The sequence below is a fragment of the Anabrus simplex genome, chromosome 13 (assembly GCF_040414725.1).
Source record: "Anabrus simplex isolate iqAnaSimp1 chromosome 13, ASM4041472v1, whole genome shotgun sequence".
Lineage (NCBI taxonomy): Eukaryota > Metazoa > Arthropoda > Insecta > Orthoptera > Tettigoniidae > Anabrus > Anabrus simplex.
This window is the reverse complement of record NC_090277.1, coordinates 10724221-10742337: the sequence shown is the minus strand read 5'-3', so window position 1 is coordinate 10742337 and position 18117 is coordinate 10724221. Positions and strand designations below refer to the sequence as shown.

The window sequence follows — 18117 nt, the reverse complement described above, 5'->3', positions numbered from 1 at the left end:
AAATTTAAAAACAACAAAACTCTTCATATTTCATGTTAGATAAGGCCTTACCTTACAAAATAAAGTTTAATATATAATTTCTTCTCATAAAACATGTTGCAGTGACACACGTCATCATAGAATTCACGCCAAACAACAGAACATAAACGCGAACCTAGCGGTGGAAAAGAGAAAAACTATTACCCCGCTTTTAATGCAAGAATTTGGCTTTCTGTCCAGGCCTTCTAGTATCTAGTAGGCTTTGGGTAGACACACATGCACACACACACACACACACACATGTGTAATGTCAGACGGATAAAATACGTCGGGTATGGACTGATGACCCAAACAGCAATATTAATAATAATAAAATACCATATCTTTTTCTGGCTCATGTTTCAGTGCCATATCAGTGGAAGTAATTTATAACACGAGCACCTTGTAAATACTTAATACATTGTATGAAATGGACCTGAAAATAGAGATGAAAGTCGAACCAGTCTGGCTTGAAGAAACAACGTATACTTCACTTGTAAGTACCATTACATATGATAAAAACCATCTTTGCTCTGTATTGACATATTACAATTAAAATATAGGATTTTTATCAACATTATTCAGTGCGCAATGTTGTTAACTCTAAAATTAACAGATGAATAGTTTGAAGCAAAGACATGATTCGATCCTTTGGATCGTCATAATCATATAAATATGTATAAAACAATTAAAATATCAAGACATTTGTGTAATGTTTCTTTTAAGAGTTATGTCCTCTCATTGGGATCTTCTTTCGTGGAAAAGTTCTTGTGTATTTCACCCTTGTTATTGTAAATATTGTTAAAAAGTTCTTAGTTTATGTAGATCTGTATATAATTTTGTTGACTCTTATGCGTCTGTTGGTTTTATTATAGTTAAAGGTTGAGTAGTTTCTTTTTTATGATAATAAATTCTGCACAAGATATTATCACATGAAAAATTGTTTCAGACCAGTTTTAAGACCTGTTTTTAGACAAAGCAACCATAGAATTGACACAGACATAATTGCGGCTGGTGTTGGAAGATATGCAGGTGCCACTAGAACATCACCAACCTTGTCCTGATGTCTGTGAGGAGTACCAGGTCCAAAGTGAAGATCCAGGTGTACTTTACCTGGGTGTTTATAGTGCAGAGAGGGTTCAGGCTAGTTGATGCATTTTGAACCACCCTGTCTAATCTCTGTCTGGAGCACATTATGCATTGAATAGCACTGAACCCATTGGGTTCCATTTGCAACAGAATCCTCCAGTACCTAGCCTTCGCAGACAATGTTCTCCTGCTTGGGTGAAGTGTGAACTACCTGCTTTGCAGCACATGGGTGAGGGATCATAATACCTGGGCTTGCAGATGTACAAGGACAAAACCAATTACATGGTGAACACCAAAGACAAAACAATATTTCATGGCAAGATAGGCTTGGAATATGCAAGTGACACCTACAAGAGAGTGGCAGATTTCAAGTACCTGAGAGCCCTTATGATTGAGGACAAGAAGGTCATTGAAGAGGTAAAGGTGAGGGCGGCAGCTGGAAACAGGTGTTACTGCCCCTTCCCGTAGATACTAAAGAATGCAATGCTCTCCATAAGATTAAGAATCACCATGAACCACGTTATAATCCATCCAGTGAGACATGGATGCTAAACAAGCATGACAGGAACTTTCTATGGCTGAGGGAGAGAAAGATCTAGAGGAAGATCTGCATGGTTTAAAATTGAGGAGAGTGGTACAACAGGGCCGTCAAAGAATTCTACGCTCTGTACGATTACCTTGAGATAATCACAGAGGCCAAAAAGAGGAGACTTTTTTTTTTTTACCTTGGGCAAACACAAGGATGGACCAGGACTGAGCACAAATAATTCCTCGACCAATATCCTGGAGGCCAACGAAGATGCGGGAGACCAAGGACTAGCTGGCTGGACAACATCTCAAGAGATTTGGAGTTCTTAGGAGTCCAGAGCTGGAGAAGTAGAGCTCTGGACCAAAAGGAGTGGACAGGTGCTCTTGGGGGGACAAGGGCCCTTCATGGGCTGTAGTGCCAGGAGAGTGAGTGAGTGGTATGTGCTGTGGAGCTTATAACTTTTTCCACATGTTGTGGAGAGGTTGTATATTTTTAATTGTCTTTGAGTCTGTCCATTTTTTTTTTCCTTTCTTCCAGATGTCAAATCTTCTGCTTCCAAATGCTGATGATACATTAGCCGAGGTAAAGATTGAACCACATGTATTCGCTGATCAATCTGTAGAAGAGACTGGCATAAGCATAGTCAAGGAAGAGTATGAAATAGAGGTGATTATTTATCCCATTAGTAGCCATAATAGTAGTAATAAAAATATTAATAGCAAAACAGAGTGGCGCAGGTGGTTGAAGCGCTGACTCTGACCCCATCTGGTAAGTTCATTCCTGGCTCAGTCTGGTGGTATTTGAAGGTGTTCAAATTCATCAGCCTCGTTGTCGGTAGATTCGCTGGCACGTAAAAGAACTCCCGCAGGAGTAAATTCTGGCACATTGGCATCTCCAAAATCCGTAAATATAGTTAATGAGATGTAAAGCAAATAACATTTTTTTATTATAAAAATTTTAACATAGTTAATCAAAGTGTCTGCTAATTGGTAGATGGGTCTGTACAGTTCTTGTTCTTCCTATTATTATTACCCTTTCAATATTTCTGTTCTCTGGCAATTAACAATTGAATTATAGTGAGCAGATGCTGCATATTTTTAATTGTCTTCATTTTTTCTCCTCTTTTTTAAGGTACCAAATTTGATGCTTCCACCTGCTGATGGTACGTTAGCTGAGGTGAAGAGTGAACCACAATGTGTAATTACCAATGAAGTTGTAGAACAGCCTGGTGTAATATTACTCAAGGAGGAATATGAAATCGAGGTGATTATTTTACTGCCTATAGTTACAAAGATTTTCTTCTCAAGACGCAGAGCAAAGTTCTCTGCGAAACATAAAGAGTTTCACATCGTTTTCTTGACACGGGATAAGCCCATATAATGTCCATATGACCTTGATATATCTATAATAATTTAGACAACATATTTGCTTTTGAACATCTCTAATGCACAGTTATTTCCACTTGATCATAATTTTTCAACGTTTATGTGCATATTGCCCATAATAATCTGGAACGAATAAGCTGAGTGGTTCGTGGGATACTTTTAACAAACAAACTAACTTTCTCTCTTTACAATATTAGTGTAGATTTGTGCAAGGTGAGACTGAATATAATAAATAATATTTTTCCCACTGAATGTGTAGACACAAACACAGCATAAAGCATATTATTTTATCCACAGAATGTGAAGAAGGAAACAGGATGAAACACTCAACCATCTGGTAGATATATTACATGAGTAAGTGAATAGAGTAATATAATTTTTCTCTCTACAGGATGAGAAGAAAGAAACGTACGATGAAGCATTCAACCCTCTGGCAGATACAGATGACGAGTAAGTGAATATAATAAATTAAATACACTTCTTGTGTGTACAGTGACACTTTGTGTTCTTAATTGGCAAGATGTCTTCTGGCTTAGTACTTCATGAATTTCAGGTCGCAATTTCCACTCAGTTAACTGTATACTGTGTGTAACAAAACTCATTGGCATACCTGCCAACCCTTCTGATTTACCCGGAAACTTTCCGTTTTTCAACTTGTCTTCTGATTTTCCAATTTATTTTTACTTCTTCCTATTTTTGACCAATATAACCTCCAGTATGGCCAATAATTTTCCCCTAGGATGAATTCTTATGTGCTTGTGTAATTTACAAAACCTCATTTTTGAGCGTATTTATTTTATGCTTTATTTTGCGAGCGTTTCGTCCTTTGCCTTCGTGTATCATGTTTCCCGCTCACCACAGCAGCGTGTGGGCTTTATACAGCTGGGGGTTTGGGACGGCAATCGTCCTGCAAGCAAGAGAGACTAGTGCGCGCTAACGACTCACTTATTATTATTATTATTATTATTATTATTATTATTATTATTATTATTTATAAATTTCATTTTGCGTATTGACATATTCAAAGTATAGATAAGAAAAGTGTTTTTCCACCAATCAATACACAATTTATTTTAATTAGATTAAACTAGTACCGGTTTCGGCTCTTTAACGGCCATCATCAGCTAGTACATGATTTGTTTCAACCATTAGACAATTCACAAGTTGTTATTGTATTAGACGTCCGGATGTCTAATGGGGGATGGAAATGTATACAGTAGCATGTGATTAAAATATCAGTAGTCAAGGTAAAAAGTTACAATAAGTTAGAACATGAGTATGTAGGACATATTAAAACATATGGGTCATAATATAAAACACCTAAAAAGTTTTAACACATTAAAATTTGGTAAGTATAGGCAGACACTTGTTAAAAAAAAATTTTAGTTCATGTTACATGGGTTCCCTTCTTCTATCTTCTGTGTAGTTCCATTGCTTTTATGTTATATTGATTTTAGCTGTGTATGGTAATCTTCGAGAAATTTCTGAAGCTGGTATGCGTCATATTGATAAGGACCTTATTCCAATTTGTGATGTACTCTGGTAAGTTTTAATATAGTAAACAGCAGGTCTTGAGTTTGAATCAGAAGGTGTTGCCACCAACTACTTCTAATTCAAACTCAAGACCTGCTGTTTACTATATTAAAACTTACCAGAGTACATCACAAATTGGAATAAGGTCCTTATCAATATGACGCATACCAGCTTCAGAAATTTCTTGAAGATTACCATACACAGCTAAAATCAACATAACATAAAAGCAATGGAACTACACAGAAGTTAGAAGAAGGGAACCCATGTAACATGAACTAAAATTTTTTTTAACAAGTGTCTACCTATACTTACCAAATTTTAATGTGTTAAAACTTTTTAAGTGTTTTATATTATGACCCATATGTTTTAATATGTCCTACATACTCATGTTCTAACTTATTGTAACTTTTTACCTTGACTACTGATATTTTAATCACATGTTACTGTATACATTTCCATCCCCCATTAGACATCCGGATGTCTAATACAATAACAACTTGTGAATTGTCTAATGGTTGAAACAAATCATGTACTAGCTGATGATGGCGGTTAAAGAGCCGAAACCAGTACTAGTTTAATCAATTTAAAATAAATTGTGTATTGATTGGTGTAAAAACACTTTTCTTATCTATACAACGACTCACTTAATCGGGATGAAAAAATGAGTTTCTTATTGTGTTGTTCGTACGTTGTTGACATTGTTTCTGTTTGTAGTTTCGTCAGAGTTGTAGGCTACTTGTTTTTTCTTGCGTTTCTATGCTTTCCTCCTCTGTCAACGTCATATGTTAATATTGCATGGGACATAATGAATTGTTTTGTATGTGGAAGTTTTGCGTATTTAAGTGCATAATTTTAATGAGTTGATTGCTTTTAAGGGGGTCGTGTCAGTGCCAGTTTCTGGTATTTTCTCTTCTCGTTACGGCCAAAAAATATAACAAACGTTATCTCCAAGTCATCAGACATATCTATAAATTTCCGTTCATTTTACCGTCTGGTAAAGGAAACTACCATATTTTCTCGCATAATTTACGCCCTTGCATAATTTTCACATCCCAATCTTTTTGGGCCCAAAGTGGAGAAAAAGAAATGTTCACGTATTTGACGCACCCACAACTTCCAACATCCATCATGCAGCTCCGGATACGTTTCGAAATAAAGATGTCAGCTACTCAAGTAGCAGCCTTCCTGTTCCAAATCCGGGCATTCCAAATACAGGCAATGTGTTGTTATTAGCTGGCAGGAAATCCCACTCCACGAGTTCAGTGAGAGAATCAGCCCAGAAGTGACTAGTGACACACTATTCCAGTCTGATACAAATATATTTTGTGTGTGTTCCGGGTAGGGACATTCTGTGATCTCAAAATTGTTTATTAGTCCACAGTATTCGAGTAATACTGCATCATACAAACTCGCGGTGGTCAGTTACGCCGAAACATACGGGATTAGGGCAGCGGGCAGCCAAGTATTCAGTGTCCAAATGCAACGTGCGCTACTGTAGTAACAGAGAAGTGCATTTCAAGCGACTAGGAAATCTCGCAAAGCATTTTGCGGACCAAGAAGCAGTAAGTTTCAGCAAGTAGAGGAGGATCTGCTTAAATATATGATTTTGTTACGCAACGTTAGATAAGCCGTTTGTCACAAAATGCTGTATTTTAAAGAATGAGAAATAGCTGCTGTACTGAGAATCAGTGTCTCGTATTTGAAGGTTAGCCAAGGCTTGATTTTTTATATGAAGAGAAATGGACTTTCTCATCGATGAAGAACAACATTATGCCAAAAAAGTGTTGAATGATTTCCACCATTTTCATCACTTTGTGATTGAGAAGCGTAAAGTGAAGGAATATTTAATCTCCCAAATAGGAACCGCAGGTCAGACTCCAGTCACTTTCCATATGCCACAGAGTCAAACAATCTATACGAAAGGAACCCATCGAGTGTTATCGGACGCGCTACCGGAAGCGAATAAAACGATGTACTGCATTGCTTGCTGTAACAGCTGATGGCAGAAGGCTTGCACCTTACATTGTTCTAAAATGGAAAACAATGCCTAAAGCAAAATTTCCACGAGTGATCCACATTCTTATTCAAGAAAAAGAGTGGATGGTCACTTCACTCGTACAAGATTGGATACAAATGGTTTGGGGTAATCTAGCAGAGTCCCCCCTTCAATGCCTGGCCCTTCTGGTGTTGGACAGTTTCCTTTTTTTTGCCAATATGTCATTGTTATGACATTACATGAATTGTACTTTTATTAGTTCATGTTTATTTCACTTCAGGATGTACTGTCAGCTCATAATGGAAAGTAGTAATGGGTCAGACTAGCTCTTTTGTGGGAGCTAGCTCATTCGCTCCCACTCCTAACTGAGAGTCGTTCAAAAGAGTCGACTCTTGAGAGCGGGTAGGTTGGAACAAGCCCAGGACGTCGGCGCTCTCCGCCTCCAGGTTCGTTCGTTCAATCGTTCTTCCGGTTTAGGGCAGACGGCTCTTTATGACTTCCTGTCGTTCTTCATGACTTCCAGCTGCTCTGTATGATTTCTGGGAACGAACGAGATAGCGCAAATAGTTTACACTTCCCACACCAGATGGCAACACAATGTCCAGTTTAGAATGCTACTCTTGAAATAAAACAAATGACAGCTAATATATGCACCACTGGCAACATTGGCAATTAATCTAACGATAAAGCTTTATATACAGTAACGGAGAAATGTATTAAATATATATAGTATTAATGGATGACATTAATATTACTTTACCTAAGTTCCATTCTTCTTAAAATGATGTCTTTCAAGACTGAATGCACCATAACGAGACATATTTTGATATATTGGCACTACTTACACATTAATAAATAATTGTTTAAAAATGTAATGTGATGTAAGTTGCTATAGTATATACTAAGGCATGAGTTATTTATTCATGAAAACCCAAAAAGGGTTATTTTACATTTTCTAGATTGCTCATGACTTCCGTTTTTATTTATAAGAACAAGATAGTTCACCTTTCGCACAACAGATGGCAACACAATGTCCAGTTTTGAACGCTACTCCTCTGGAAATAAAACAAATGATATATATACACTGCTGACAACATTGGCAATTCTTCCAATATTAAATCTTTATATACAGTAACGAAGAAACGTACCACAAATATACAATGTTAATGGATGACACTTAATATTACTTTGCCTAAGTTCCATTCTTCATAAAATGATGTCTTGGAAGATTGAATGCACCATATGGAACGTATGGTCGAGATATTGGCATTACTTACGTTCGATCCGGCAGTCTATTAAGACGAGTCTCTATTCCTGTTCACGTAGTTTACATTTCACTAAATAGATGTCATCAGAATATCCTTTATCGACTGGAGCTACAGAATTCAGAAAGGTTTTCGCTCGCGTTGGAACAACAGATTCTTTCATTCAATAATGCAGCGTAGGAAACAACTGATTAAATGTGATCACAAATGCGATCAGCGCAAATGAACATGTCGCCATGTATAAAATCTCTTAGTACGGTACGCACAGTATTTTTTCCTTTTTTCGCGTACAGTATGTTACACTCTCTTCTGTGTTTTTTTCAAGAACGATTACACAGTAGGAGACGTATATGTTCGATATATTAGCACTCCTTACACGATTACACTATTTCTTCTTCTACCACTTCTCCCACACTTGTGGGGTCACGGCTGCAAACTGTTTCGCACATGTGGATTTGGCCCTGTTTTATAATAAATACTGCTGATATCCTTATTGAACCTTGCATCTTGCATTATTTCACTTCCCATATATTTGAAGTAATCAACAACCTGATGGTTTTATTCCCTGACACTAATGATACTTTCTCTTTGTCCTCTTGTCATCACGACTGTTTTGTTCTTCTGCACACTGATTTTTGAACCATATATCTCAATTTTGTCATTTAAAGCCTCTAGTTGGATTTGCAGTTCAGTGCTGTTGGCTCCCCAGATCACTATACATCATCTGCAAATAACAATTTTTGATCTCCACTCCGCATCTTGCCTTTGTTCCCTTTAGAAATTTATCCATAGTCGTTATAAACATAAGTGGAGACAATACACTTCCCTGTCGTTTTCAGTGTGTCACAGTAAATAATAACAGGTCTGAGTGACTTAACAAACCTCTCGGCATCCCCCAACGGTCTGTACTTGGAACATTACTATTTGCAATTTATGTATACTATGCTGCCAAATCGATTATACACTGCAAGTATCATCTTTAATGCTGATGATCTGTAGATTTACAGCCACACAAGAACAGATAATATTCACACGTCAACACAGATTTAAGTCTTATAAATAATTATGCATTGAGTAACAATCTCAAAATTAATCCTCTTAAAATGCAAGCAATAATCATTGCCACTTCGAAAAACTTACTTGGCATAAAACAATACGATATTCCTCCTGTACCACTAAACCATAGCATTATTGCATATTGTGAAACATTTATGAATCTTGGTGTGGTTAGAAGCAAAACATTAAACTGGTCACAACATGTGACAAATGTGTGCAAAAGGATATAGCAAAGCCTGCATCCCCTGAGGTTGTTTAAAAATATATTTCCGTTGTGTCTGAAAATAAAGCTCGTTCACTCACTTTTGTTTTCAGTACTCAAATACAGTGATACAGTTTTTATTGATATCTGTAATGAGCAAGACATGAGACTGCAAAATGCCCAAAATGCATGTATCAGTCACGCATTCGACATATGTCCATATGCCCACGTATACCCTACTATAGAGAGTTATCTTGATTATGAATGAATGACAGATGCAGAATCCATGTGACTGCTCTGGTGTATCACTTGCTTTCTGAAAACACTCTTCCTTCCCTATCCAGCAGATTTTGCTACTTTAGTTCACTACACCTGTTCAATACCCAGTCAGGCTACATGTTTGAAACTTCTGTGCATCAAAACACAACCTACAACAGATCGTTCACGATCACCACCACAAGCTGGTGGAATGAAATCCCTATTGATATCAGGGATGCTAAATCTAAGACAAAGTTTAATACACTCTGCCAGCGTCATCTTATAGCGCTTCCAAGCTTTCTTGAGTGTTAATGGATTGCACAAATGAATGGGAGTGAATATGGTTGTTTATTGTAGTGTGTTGCTGATAATAATTTATACTTCAGTTGGTTTAGTTTGCACTTTAGGTTGTAAAGATTTAATCTGTTTAAATTTGGCCATTTCAGTTTTTATACTGTTAGTATATATTAAAATGATAATTGTTTAAATTCTTACATAGTAAAAATTCTATTGTAAATTAGTACTCATTTATATACATGAAGTGGTTAAGTGTAAGAAAGGGCCAGGAGCCCTGACTTTGCCACAGTAAAGTCGCTTTAATAATAACAACTATAAGTAGCACATTAATGATGGGAAACACAGAAGAACAGAATGTATCAGCATAGCACAGGAAATGTTCACTTAGCATTGATACATGAATCAGCCCACCATCAGCACCTCTTGATTCAGTGTGACGGCCAAGTGAACCCAGTTCCAAGAATATGTCTTCTGTCAAAAAATGGTTCGAGGGGGTATACCAGGGTATCCAATCCGTTAAGGCAGCTAGTGATAAGACAATGACAAATACAAAGGATCAATCTGCAGGAAGTCAATCAATATTCAACCTTACTTTCACCCACCAATAAGAAAAAACCTATAAGTATTGATTTTTAAACACACAAAATTGGCTACATGGCTGTGGGGCCCACACGAGTGTCTCCAGAATGCCTGAAAATTATAGGAAGCACAAAATTATTTTGAGCTTATGCATTTATAAAGAAAGGCATCACATCATAAAAGCACATGTCTAACACACCACACTAAGTGACAGAAAATAAAAAGGCACCGCCTTGAATTTGAACACCTGCTCACGTTCATGGATTTTGCGATTGTCTGTGATAATTTTGCACTATTGTGAAACTTGCATCCTCATACTGCGTAGACATTGATTGTCAATCTCCTGGAGGAATAAGTATTTAGTATCTGTTAAGAAGTGCATTGATTTTCTGATATTGAATGCAATCAACAAATGGATATCATGATATTAAATCAAGAAACTCTTGATTAATACCTCATTGGTGCTACTCGAAAACCAAACACAATAAGTTAATATACCCTAAATTCAATGGTCACTGCAGATTTCTTTTGCATAAAATCATAACAGTGTTGCCCATGTGTAGCTGGTTTCATAAATGGCCATAACTTGAAAATGTAGCTTACTTTTTTACTCACCCTCGTATATAGAAGGTAGAGTAATACTTCCTTGAGGAATTCCCCTGTTAATGATTACAGTATCAGATAATGCTTCACCTACTCTAATTCTCTGAGTTCTATTTTCTAGAAATATAGCTACTCATTCAGTTGCTCTTTTGTCTAGTTGTAGTAGTATCTTTATTACTTTTCTCCAATTGATCTGTTAAATGAGAAAAAATAACAATGTCCAGCCTATAAGCCAGAATAAATTAAGTAAAAATGAACAGCATACACTGTCGTATGGCCCATGATCAACTCCTTATCGGGGATATGATGGGCATGGCAATATGGCAACAGGATAAAAAACAATAAAATGGAGCAAAATAAAAAAAAAGAACATCAGCAAGCAGCACATGTAGTTTAAAAAACCTTGATATCTCTTCCGGCTGGGCTCCAACGTAGCATATTACAGACCACAGACTGACCTCACTGCTGACCTACTCATTTTGCAAACCCAGCTTTAGCATTATGTCACCTCTCATGTTGATGTGCCAGAATCTCCTCACTTAGCATTTTAATATGAACTATTTCCTAATTACCAAATGCCATTACCTGACTACCTCACCAAAATAATCTTTTCTCATTCCAACCTTTAATTCCTCATAGCATTCATCACCCAAAATTACCTTCACACTTTCCTTACATGTCAATCGACCTATTATAATTACAAATCCAAACAAACTCCGCATTTTCAAATTCTCATCCATCTCCTCAAATAATCAGTCTTCCAATTGTCTTAACTACAATTACGAGAGCGACTTTACGTACCACCACATCTGCCTCTTAATCATCATCACTCTTACCTTCACTTGTAATTCAAATATGCTCACAATCAAATACCACACATAAATTCTGCCATCACGTGTAATCACTCTTAGCGAACTTCACTCAAAAATTACCATCAAAATTTCCAATCTCGTATCCATCCAAATCAAACTCTTATCCTTCAACAAATCACTCTTTTAAATTACCTTAATTATACTCAATTCAGTAATCATTTCAATTACAGTACACTCGATCCTAACTCAGATGTGGCCACAATCAAACTCCACATTAAATTCACTAATCATTACAAATTCTCGATCCTCCCATGCCACCAACTCATCATCACATATACTTTACCATCCAAATCAATTCCAAGTTACCTTAGTTACATTCAAATCACTAAACATTTCAGTAAATATATTCACAATCTAACTCCACACTTTCCAATCTCCTACCACCAACTCAGCCTCTTATTCATAATCTCTCTTATATTCACCATTCCTTTCAACTATCCTTAACAGGCACACTCTACCCTTTATCATCATTCTTTTTTTTGCTAGCTGCTTTACATCACACCAACACAGATAAGTCTTATGGTAACGATGGGACAAGGAAGGGGTAGAAGTGGGAAGGAAGCAGCCGTGGCCTTAATTAAGGTAGAGCCCCAGCATTTGCCTGGTGTGAAAATGGGAAACCATGGCAAACCATCTTCAGGGCTGCCGACAGTGGGGTTCGAACCTACTATCTCCCGAATACTGGATACTGGCCACACTTAAGCGACTGCAGCTATCGATATCATCATTCTTACCATACCACCACATCTGCCTCTTAATCATAATCACTCAAAAATTACCATCATACTTTCCAATCATCTATCCATCCAATTCAGGCTCTTATCCTTCAAATAATCACTCTTCCAAATTACCTTAGTTACACTCAAATATAGCCACAATCAAACTCCACATTAAATTCACTTATCATTACAACTTCAAGACCCTCCCATGCCACCAACTCATCCTTTCTCTCAAATCAGTAAACATTTCAATAAATATAATCACAATCTAACTCCACAATAAATTCACTAGTCATTACAAGTTCTCATCCCTCTCATGCCACCACTCAATTCACTAAACATTTCAAAAGCAGTCCACTTTACTTACTTACTTACTTACTTACTACTACTACTACTACTACTACTACTACTACTACTACTACTTGTCTTTAGACTTCCTGTCACTATGCCTTCATCAGTTTTACCCTTCTTACCCTATAGTTCCTTTAAGCTCAAGCTTCTCCCTTTAGCCAAGGCACCTTTTACTTCTGCTACTTCCCTCAAACCATTATTATCACTTAGTTTTGTGATCACTTGCCATTTCTTGTACTTCCCCTCCCACCATCACTTCCTGTATCCTCATTTCTTCTCTCACACAGTCCTTCGCCCTCAGCTCATTTGCTGCTTCCCTGACTCCTCCTAAGACAGCTTTGACGATATTACTTCTGTTCAGTGCTCCTTTCTTGCTAATATGCACATCCTCACCTGCCCTACTGATTTCTTCTTGCTTTAAACTCCCTTCCAATGCTTTCAGTTTTGTCACTGTCCAATGTCAAGTCCAATTCCTATAGCTCATCACCAGTATCTGGCCCCTAATATATGCCTTCAACCCCTGCATTTTGGCTCTCACTAAATGTTTCTTCAAAATTATGAAATTCATATTCTCCTCTGTTCCCAAATACCCTTAATCCCAATTTTTTCACTCTGTATATTACCAGCATTCCTTCTCAATATATCTGCTATCAATGAAGATAGCAGCGACACTTTTATGGGTCTGCGCTTTCTCACTTTACCCACCCTCTCCACACTATCTATATCGACCTCACTAAATTTTCATTTTCTTTTGAATGACATCTGCCACTTTATAAATGATGTCCACTTTAGCTTCTGTCTTTTCTTCCTCCACCTCTGAAATAAATATGAATTTCTTCTCATGGTCCCGACTGCAGGCTGCAATTTCTTTCTTCTAATTTACCACCTCCTCTTCCATATTATTTTATTTTCTCCCTTAGTGACACAATTTCTCTCTCACTGTCTTCCATCTGTGCCTTAGTATCTTTCATGTATTCCTGGATCCACTGCCTTGTCTTTTCATGCTTCTTGACTTGCTCCCGTAGCATCTTTTTTAACTGATCAAACGGGCATAACTCTTCCACTACTTCCTTTACCACCTTCCTTAAAACTTCTATGTCTTCCCATCTCATGTTGCTACTACTCCGTGGACCTGGATTTACCTCCACTCCAATAACTAGTAGCACAGTGACCACCACTGCAACTAACAGCATCTCCTCCTTCACTCCCATCTATAGCTTATCTTCATTTTTGTTATTCCATTCTTCATTCTTCCCTGCCACCTCCCAATAGTGACCCTGTACTGCTCTATACTGATCATCTTGTGAGCTTCTTCCTCACACTCCAATTGATCCGTCCGCTCCCCCACTGCTCCACTCCACTCAACTGCCACACACCACATGATACATCTGTTCTCTTTGCTTGCTTAACCCTTTCAGACCGAGTACACACAATTGTGCGGGTTCGTATTTTAGTTATCCCTGACCGTATTTGATGTTTTTTCGGCGCTACACCGGACTGCAGTGATTGTGCAGGACACGTGGCGTGTATTTCAATTGAGTTTAGTATGCGCTTGACCGCCAGGGCGAAGGAAGAAGAGTTTAAAAAGCACAGTTGATCGGCGAGATGGCAGGAAGCAGTAGTGCCGAAAGTAAGTATTTATTTACTGCGTTTATATTAATCTAGAAGCTTTACTGAATACCGGAATATATTCAATGAAGTGTGTACATTGGTTAGTGAACGTAAATTTTGAAGCTACACCATCGTACGTGATACAACGAGGTTTTGAATTTTGATACGCACAATTGTGTGGGTCCTGTTTTTCGGATGTTAGTTTTTATTTTGTAAAATAAGCTATTAATATGTGTATTGAGGAGCATTTTAGTCAGTTCTTGACGTACAAACAACAATTCACAGCTCCAGTTTTCTTTCAGGTCTGAAAGGGTTAAGCTGGACTGCCTTTTGTCTAATCCATTCACAGGAATTTGGTGAATGTTTACATGGAGAGAATGGGAACACCTAGCCTTTACCCACCTTCAGAAATGGTCTGGTCTTAGAAATGCCTCCTTAAACCAATTTACCATAATAATGTTAACCTTCCTATAGTGCATTTGGAACCATGCATATTTCAGCCCATTCTTAGTACCAATTTTTTTAGTTATAAGGTGGATGTCCTTAACATAACCCTCCTCACCATGGACACATGGACATTTTCTTGGCAGAATTTTAAAAAAGGTTATATTGAATCAGGATAATAAGCATAATTGATGCCTATATTTATTTTCTTAAGTGCCAAGCAGATTCCCTGTGCTTGTTAACGTGCTACAGCTATGCAGCCAAGCTATAAATTTGGATGTGGTTTTGGACAACATATTTGCTTATTTTGAGAATAGTTTTCTGTGAATTCTCATTTTTTGCAGATAATTTTTAGGTAGTTCCAATTCTTTGGACCTCCTTATCCAATTTCATTCACTATTATTCATTTAAAATTCATTAGCTCTTCAGCTGGGGTTGGCATCAGGAGTGACAAAATCATGCAAAATAAATTTACTATTTCCCCTCATCTTGAACAAAAATGAAGAAGTGGTACTAAGGTGGTTAGAAAAACTGCAGGTATCTGAACTGGATTCTGTTTTCTATTGCTCCTGAAAAATATTATTATTTGTGTTTCAGTGTGGAACACCCTGCAGAAGTGACTGAAGGAATGTTACATTCGTGTGTCCATTGCTGCAAGGCATTCCAAAAGAAAAGTGCTTTGACCCGCCATTTGTTGAGGCACACTGAAGAGAAGCTTCATATTTGTACAATATGTAATCGTAAGTTTGCTCTGAAAGATAATCTTAAGAAACACCTGGTAACTCACTCAGATACAACGCCGTTCATGTGCTCAGTTTGTGGAAAGGCGTTTAAAAGGTACAAGAACTTGAAGACCCATTATTATACACACGCTGAGGGCCGGCCTTTTAAATGTTCAATTTGTGGACGTGCCTATAAAAGCGCCGTAGATCTCAGACGACACAACACTGTACACAGTGATATTAAACCATTCTCCTGTTCAATATGTGGAAATTCCTTCAGAAGATCTTCTGATATGAGACGGCATCAGAAGACTCATGATGAAACCAAATGTTACTCTTGTTCGATTTGTGGAAGTTCTTTCAAGTTTGCTGCAAATCTAAAGAGACACCAGTATGTACATACCAAAAAAAGGCCGTTTTCCTGTTCAGTATGTGGTTATAGTTTTAAAAATGAGAGAGACTTGAAGATGCACAAGACCACACACAGTGATGTTAGACAATTTAAATGTTCAATGTGTGGAAATTCTTTTAGAAGGCCATCCGATCTTATCAGACACAAGAAGAACACACACTCTGAACGGTCTTTTTCTTGTTCGATTTGTGAAAAAGAATTTAAGAATGACCGTACATACAAAGCTCATATTGTGACCCATACTAGTTAGATATTGTATCATTATAGTACTTGATTCAATGTGGGTACAGTTTTGTCTAATATTACTTGTTTGGTGGTTGTAGTACCTTTATCCTGTAGCACGTGGAGCAAGGCATCTAGAAATCAGATTTATTTTCCAAAAAATTACAATACATACTGCATGATGGTTTGTACAATACTGGTACAGGAGAACTATGTCAGCCAGCTTGGCTCGTATTGGCTGCTAGTGAAGAGCAGTAAGCGAAGTTCATGTAGTTCAATTTGTGGGACATAGCAGAGCATTTTCTTTGTTATATTATAGTTTGATCACTGAAACCCAGTGTATGTTATTACTACTACTTGTTTTTTAATCTGTCAGGAACATGCAGATTGAACTTCATGCAGTATTTGAACAACAAGGAAAAAAAGCCGTACTTGCTATGCAAGACAAATGTTTCAGTTTTCACATGCATCCCACTGATAATATTGTTACTCCCATTGTTAAAATGGAATGTCTCATGTTACAGTTGCCAAATTGAAATATAAAGCTAGATGATGCCTTGCTTATGGTGAAATTGTTGGACATGTTATTGGTTCAATATGAGGGATTATGCAAGGCCTTTTGTGCAGTGAAATCAAGCATTTACTCTCGGCACAGAAAGTATGTGCGGTCGAGTTGAAATGCTAATAAAATTTGAACCACTCCACCAATCTTAAATGCAATCACATCTTCGTAAATCTTGTTTTATTCTGCATTCTTTGGTGGTATGTTTTGTGTACTTTTATTATGTTTCTTGTAAAAGTTATATTAGGCGGAATGAAAAAATGATTTATTATCTTGCCTGTTTTTTGTAAACAAATGTTTAGAACCATTATATTAAAACACACTGTCTGATATTCATGAAATTTAGATGGATTATGGAATGGAATATTATAAACATATTTATGAAGTTTACAAACTTTGGCAAACAAGTTGTGATTGTTTTTGTAAAAGGCTGCCTGTTTGATATTGGGTGGCCTTCCAAAACTGAGATTGACTTCATCAGAAAGGTCTGAAGTTTTAATTTCAAATCGTTGTGTACCAAAAACGCAGAATAATTTCTGTATTTTATACTTTTTCTTATTTGAAAGCTAGCAATTGGCGCTCCGGCGTAAAATCAGCTTGCTTTCACCAGGGATAGTACAACTAACAGATAAGGCCAGTTGGCGCAAGCCTGAATGTGTTCGCTTATATTCTGGCACTCACGTGTTACATTAGTGAAAGTTTCTAATTGACTTGTCACATATTTACATATTCCGACCTCCAATGGCAGCTTTAAAAATGTTTTAATTTTATTTTCATAGTTTTTTTATTTTTACATTTTGTAGATTTAGAATATTATGTACAATGTATATACAGTACTGTGTAATTGTTACTATTTACAATGTTAGCATATGTTTCCATAAGTCATTTATTCATCTACATCTGATATACCATGACTGAAGAGGAAATTATCATCGTCAGTTTTGGAACCCGAGTCCCAAGATCAATAATTAGAGGCTGTATCGTGAACGTATTTTCTGGGAGATGATCTTTCCCCCAATATTAATTCTCCATTATCTATACTTGCATTACACACTTTTTCAAAAATGTACATGGCATGGAATGTAAAGTTTTCTCACACAGATCTCTGATTACATTTCACGGTTCCCTTCTTGTGCATTTGCCATATTAACACTTGCTATTTTACTTTTCACATAAGCCCAAATGAGTTCTATGGCATTTAACTTGCAATGTGAGACAGGCAACCAAACCAATTCAACAACTTGTAGCAATTCTTTCATGACTTGGGCAAGTCATTAGTGGAATTCCAAAATAATGCTTAGTGTGATCAATCAGGGCTGCTTTTGTTACTATATTGAAGTTAAAGATATCGGGAGGCAGAGAAATGTTCCATTTCTCTATTCAGGATATAAT

General features: G+C 37.0%; 1 protein-coding gene across 1 annotated transcript; it reads left to right on the top strand.

Annotated features, from left to right (window-relative positions):
• The first annotated feature begins 1365 nt into the window (after positions 1 to 1365).
• LOC136885085 (zinc finger protein 771-like) lies at positions 1366 to 17639 on the top strand. The gene is made up of 5 exons (XM_068230165.1): positions 1366 to 1530; positions 2174 to 2302; positions 2768 to 2899; positions 3413 to 3471; positions 15405 to 17639. Exons 1-5 carry the CDS (start codon positions 1366 to 1368, stop codon positions 16189 to 16191), a joined length of 1272 nt encoding a protein of 423 aa, XP_068086266.1. The 3' UTR covers positions 16192 to 17639.
• The last annotated feature ends 478 nt before the right edge of the window (positions 17640 to 18117 follow it).

Coding starts and splice junctions, on each gene's coding strand:
- LOC136885085 (XM_068230165.1), top strand. CDS start 1,366: ATGTACAAGGACAAAACCAATTACATGGTGAACACCAAAGACAAAACA. Junction 1,531..2,173: donor AGGTCATTGAAGAGGTAAAG/GTGAGGGCGGCA, acceptor CCTTTCTTCCAG/ATGTCAAATCTTCTGCTTCC. Junction 3,472..15,404: donor CTGGCAGATACAGATGACGA/GTAAGTGAATAT, acceptor TTTGTGTTTCAG/TGTGGAACACCCTGCAGAAG.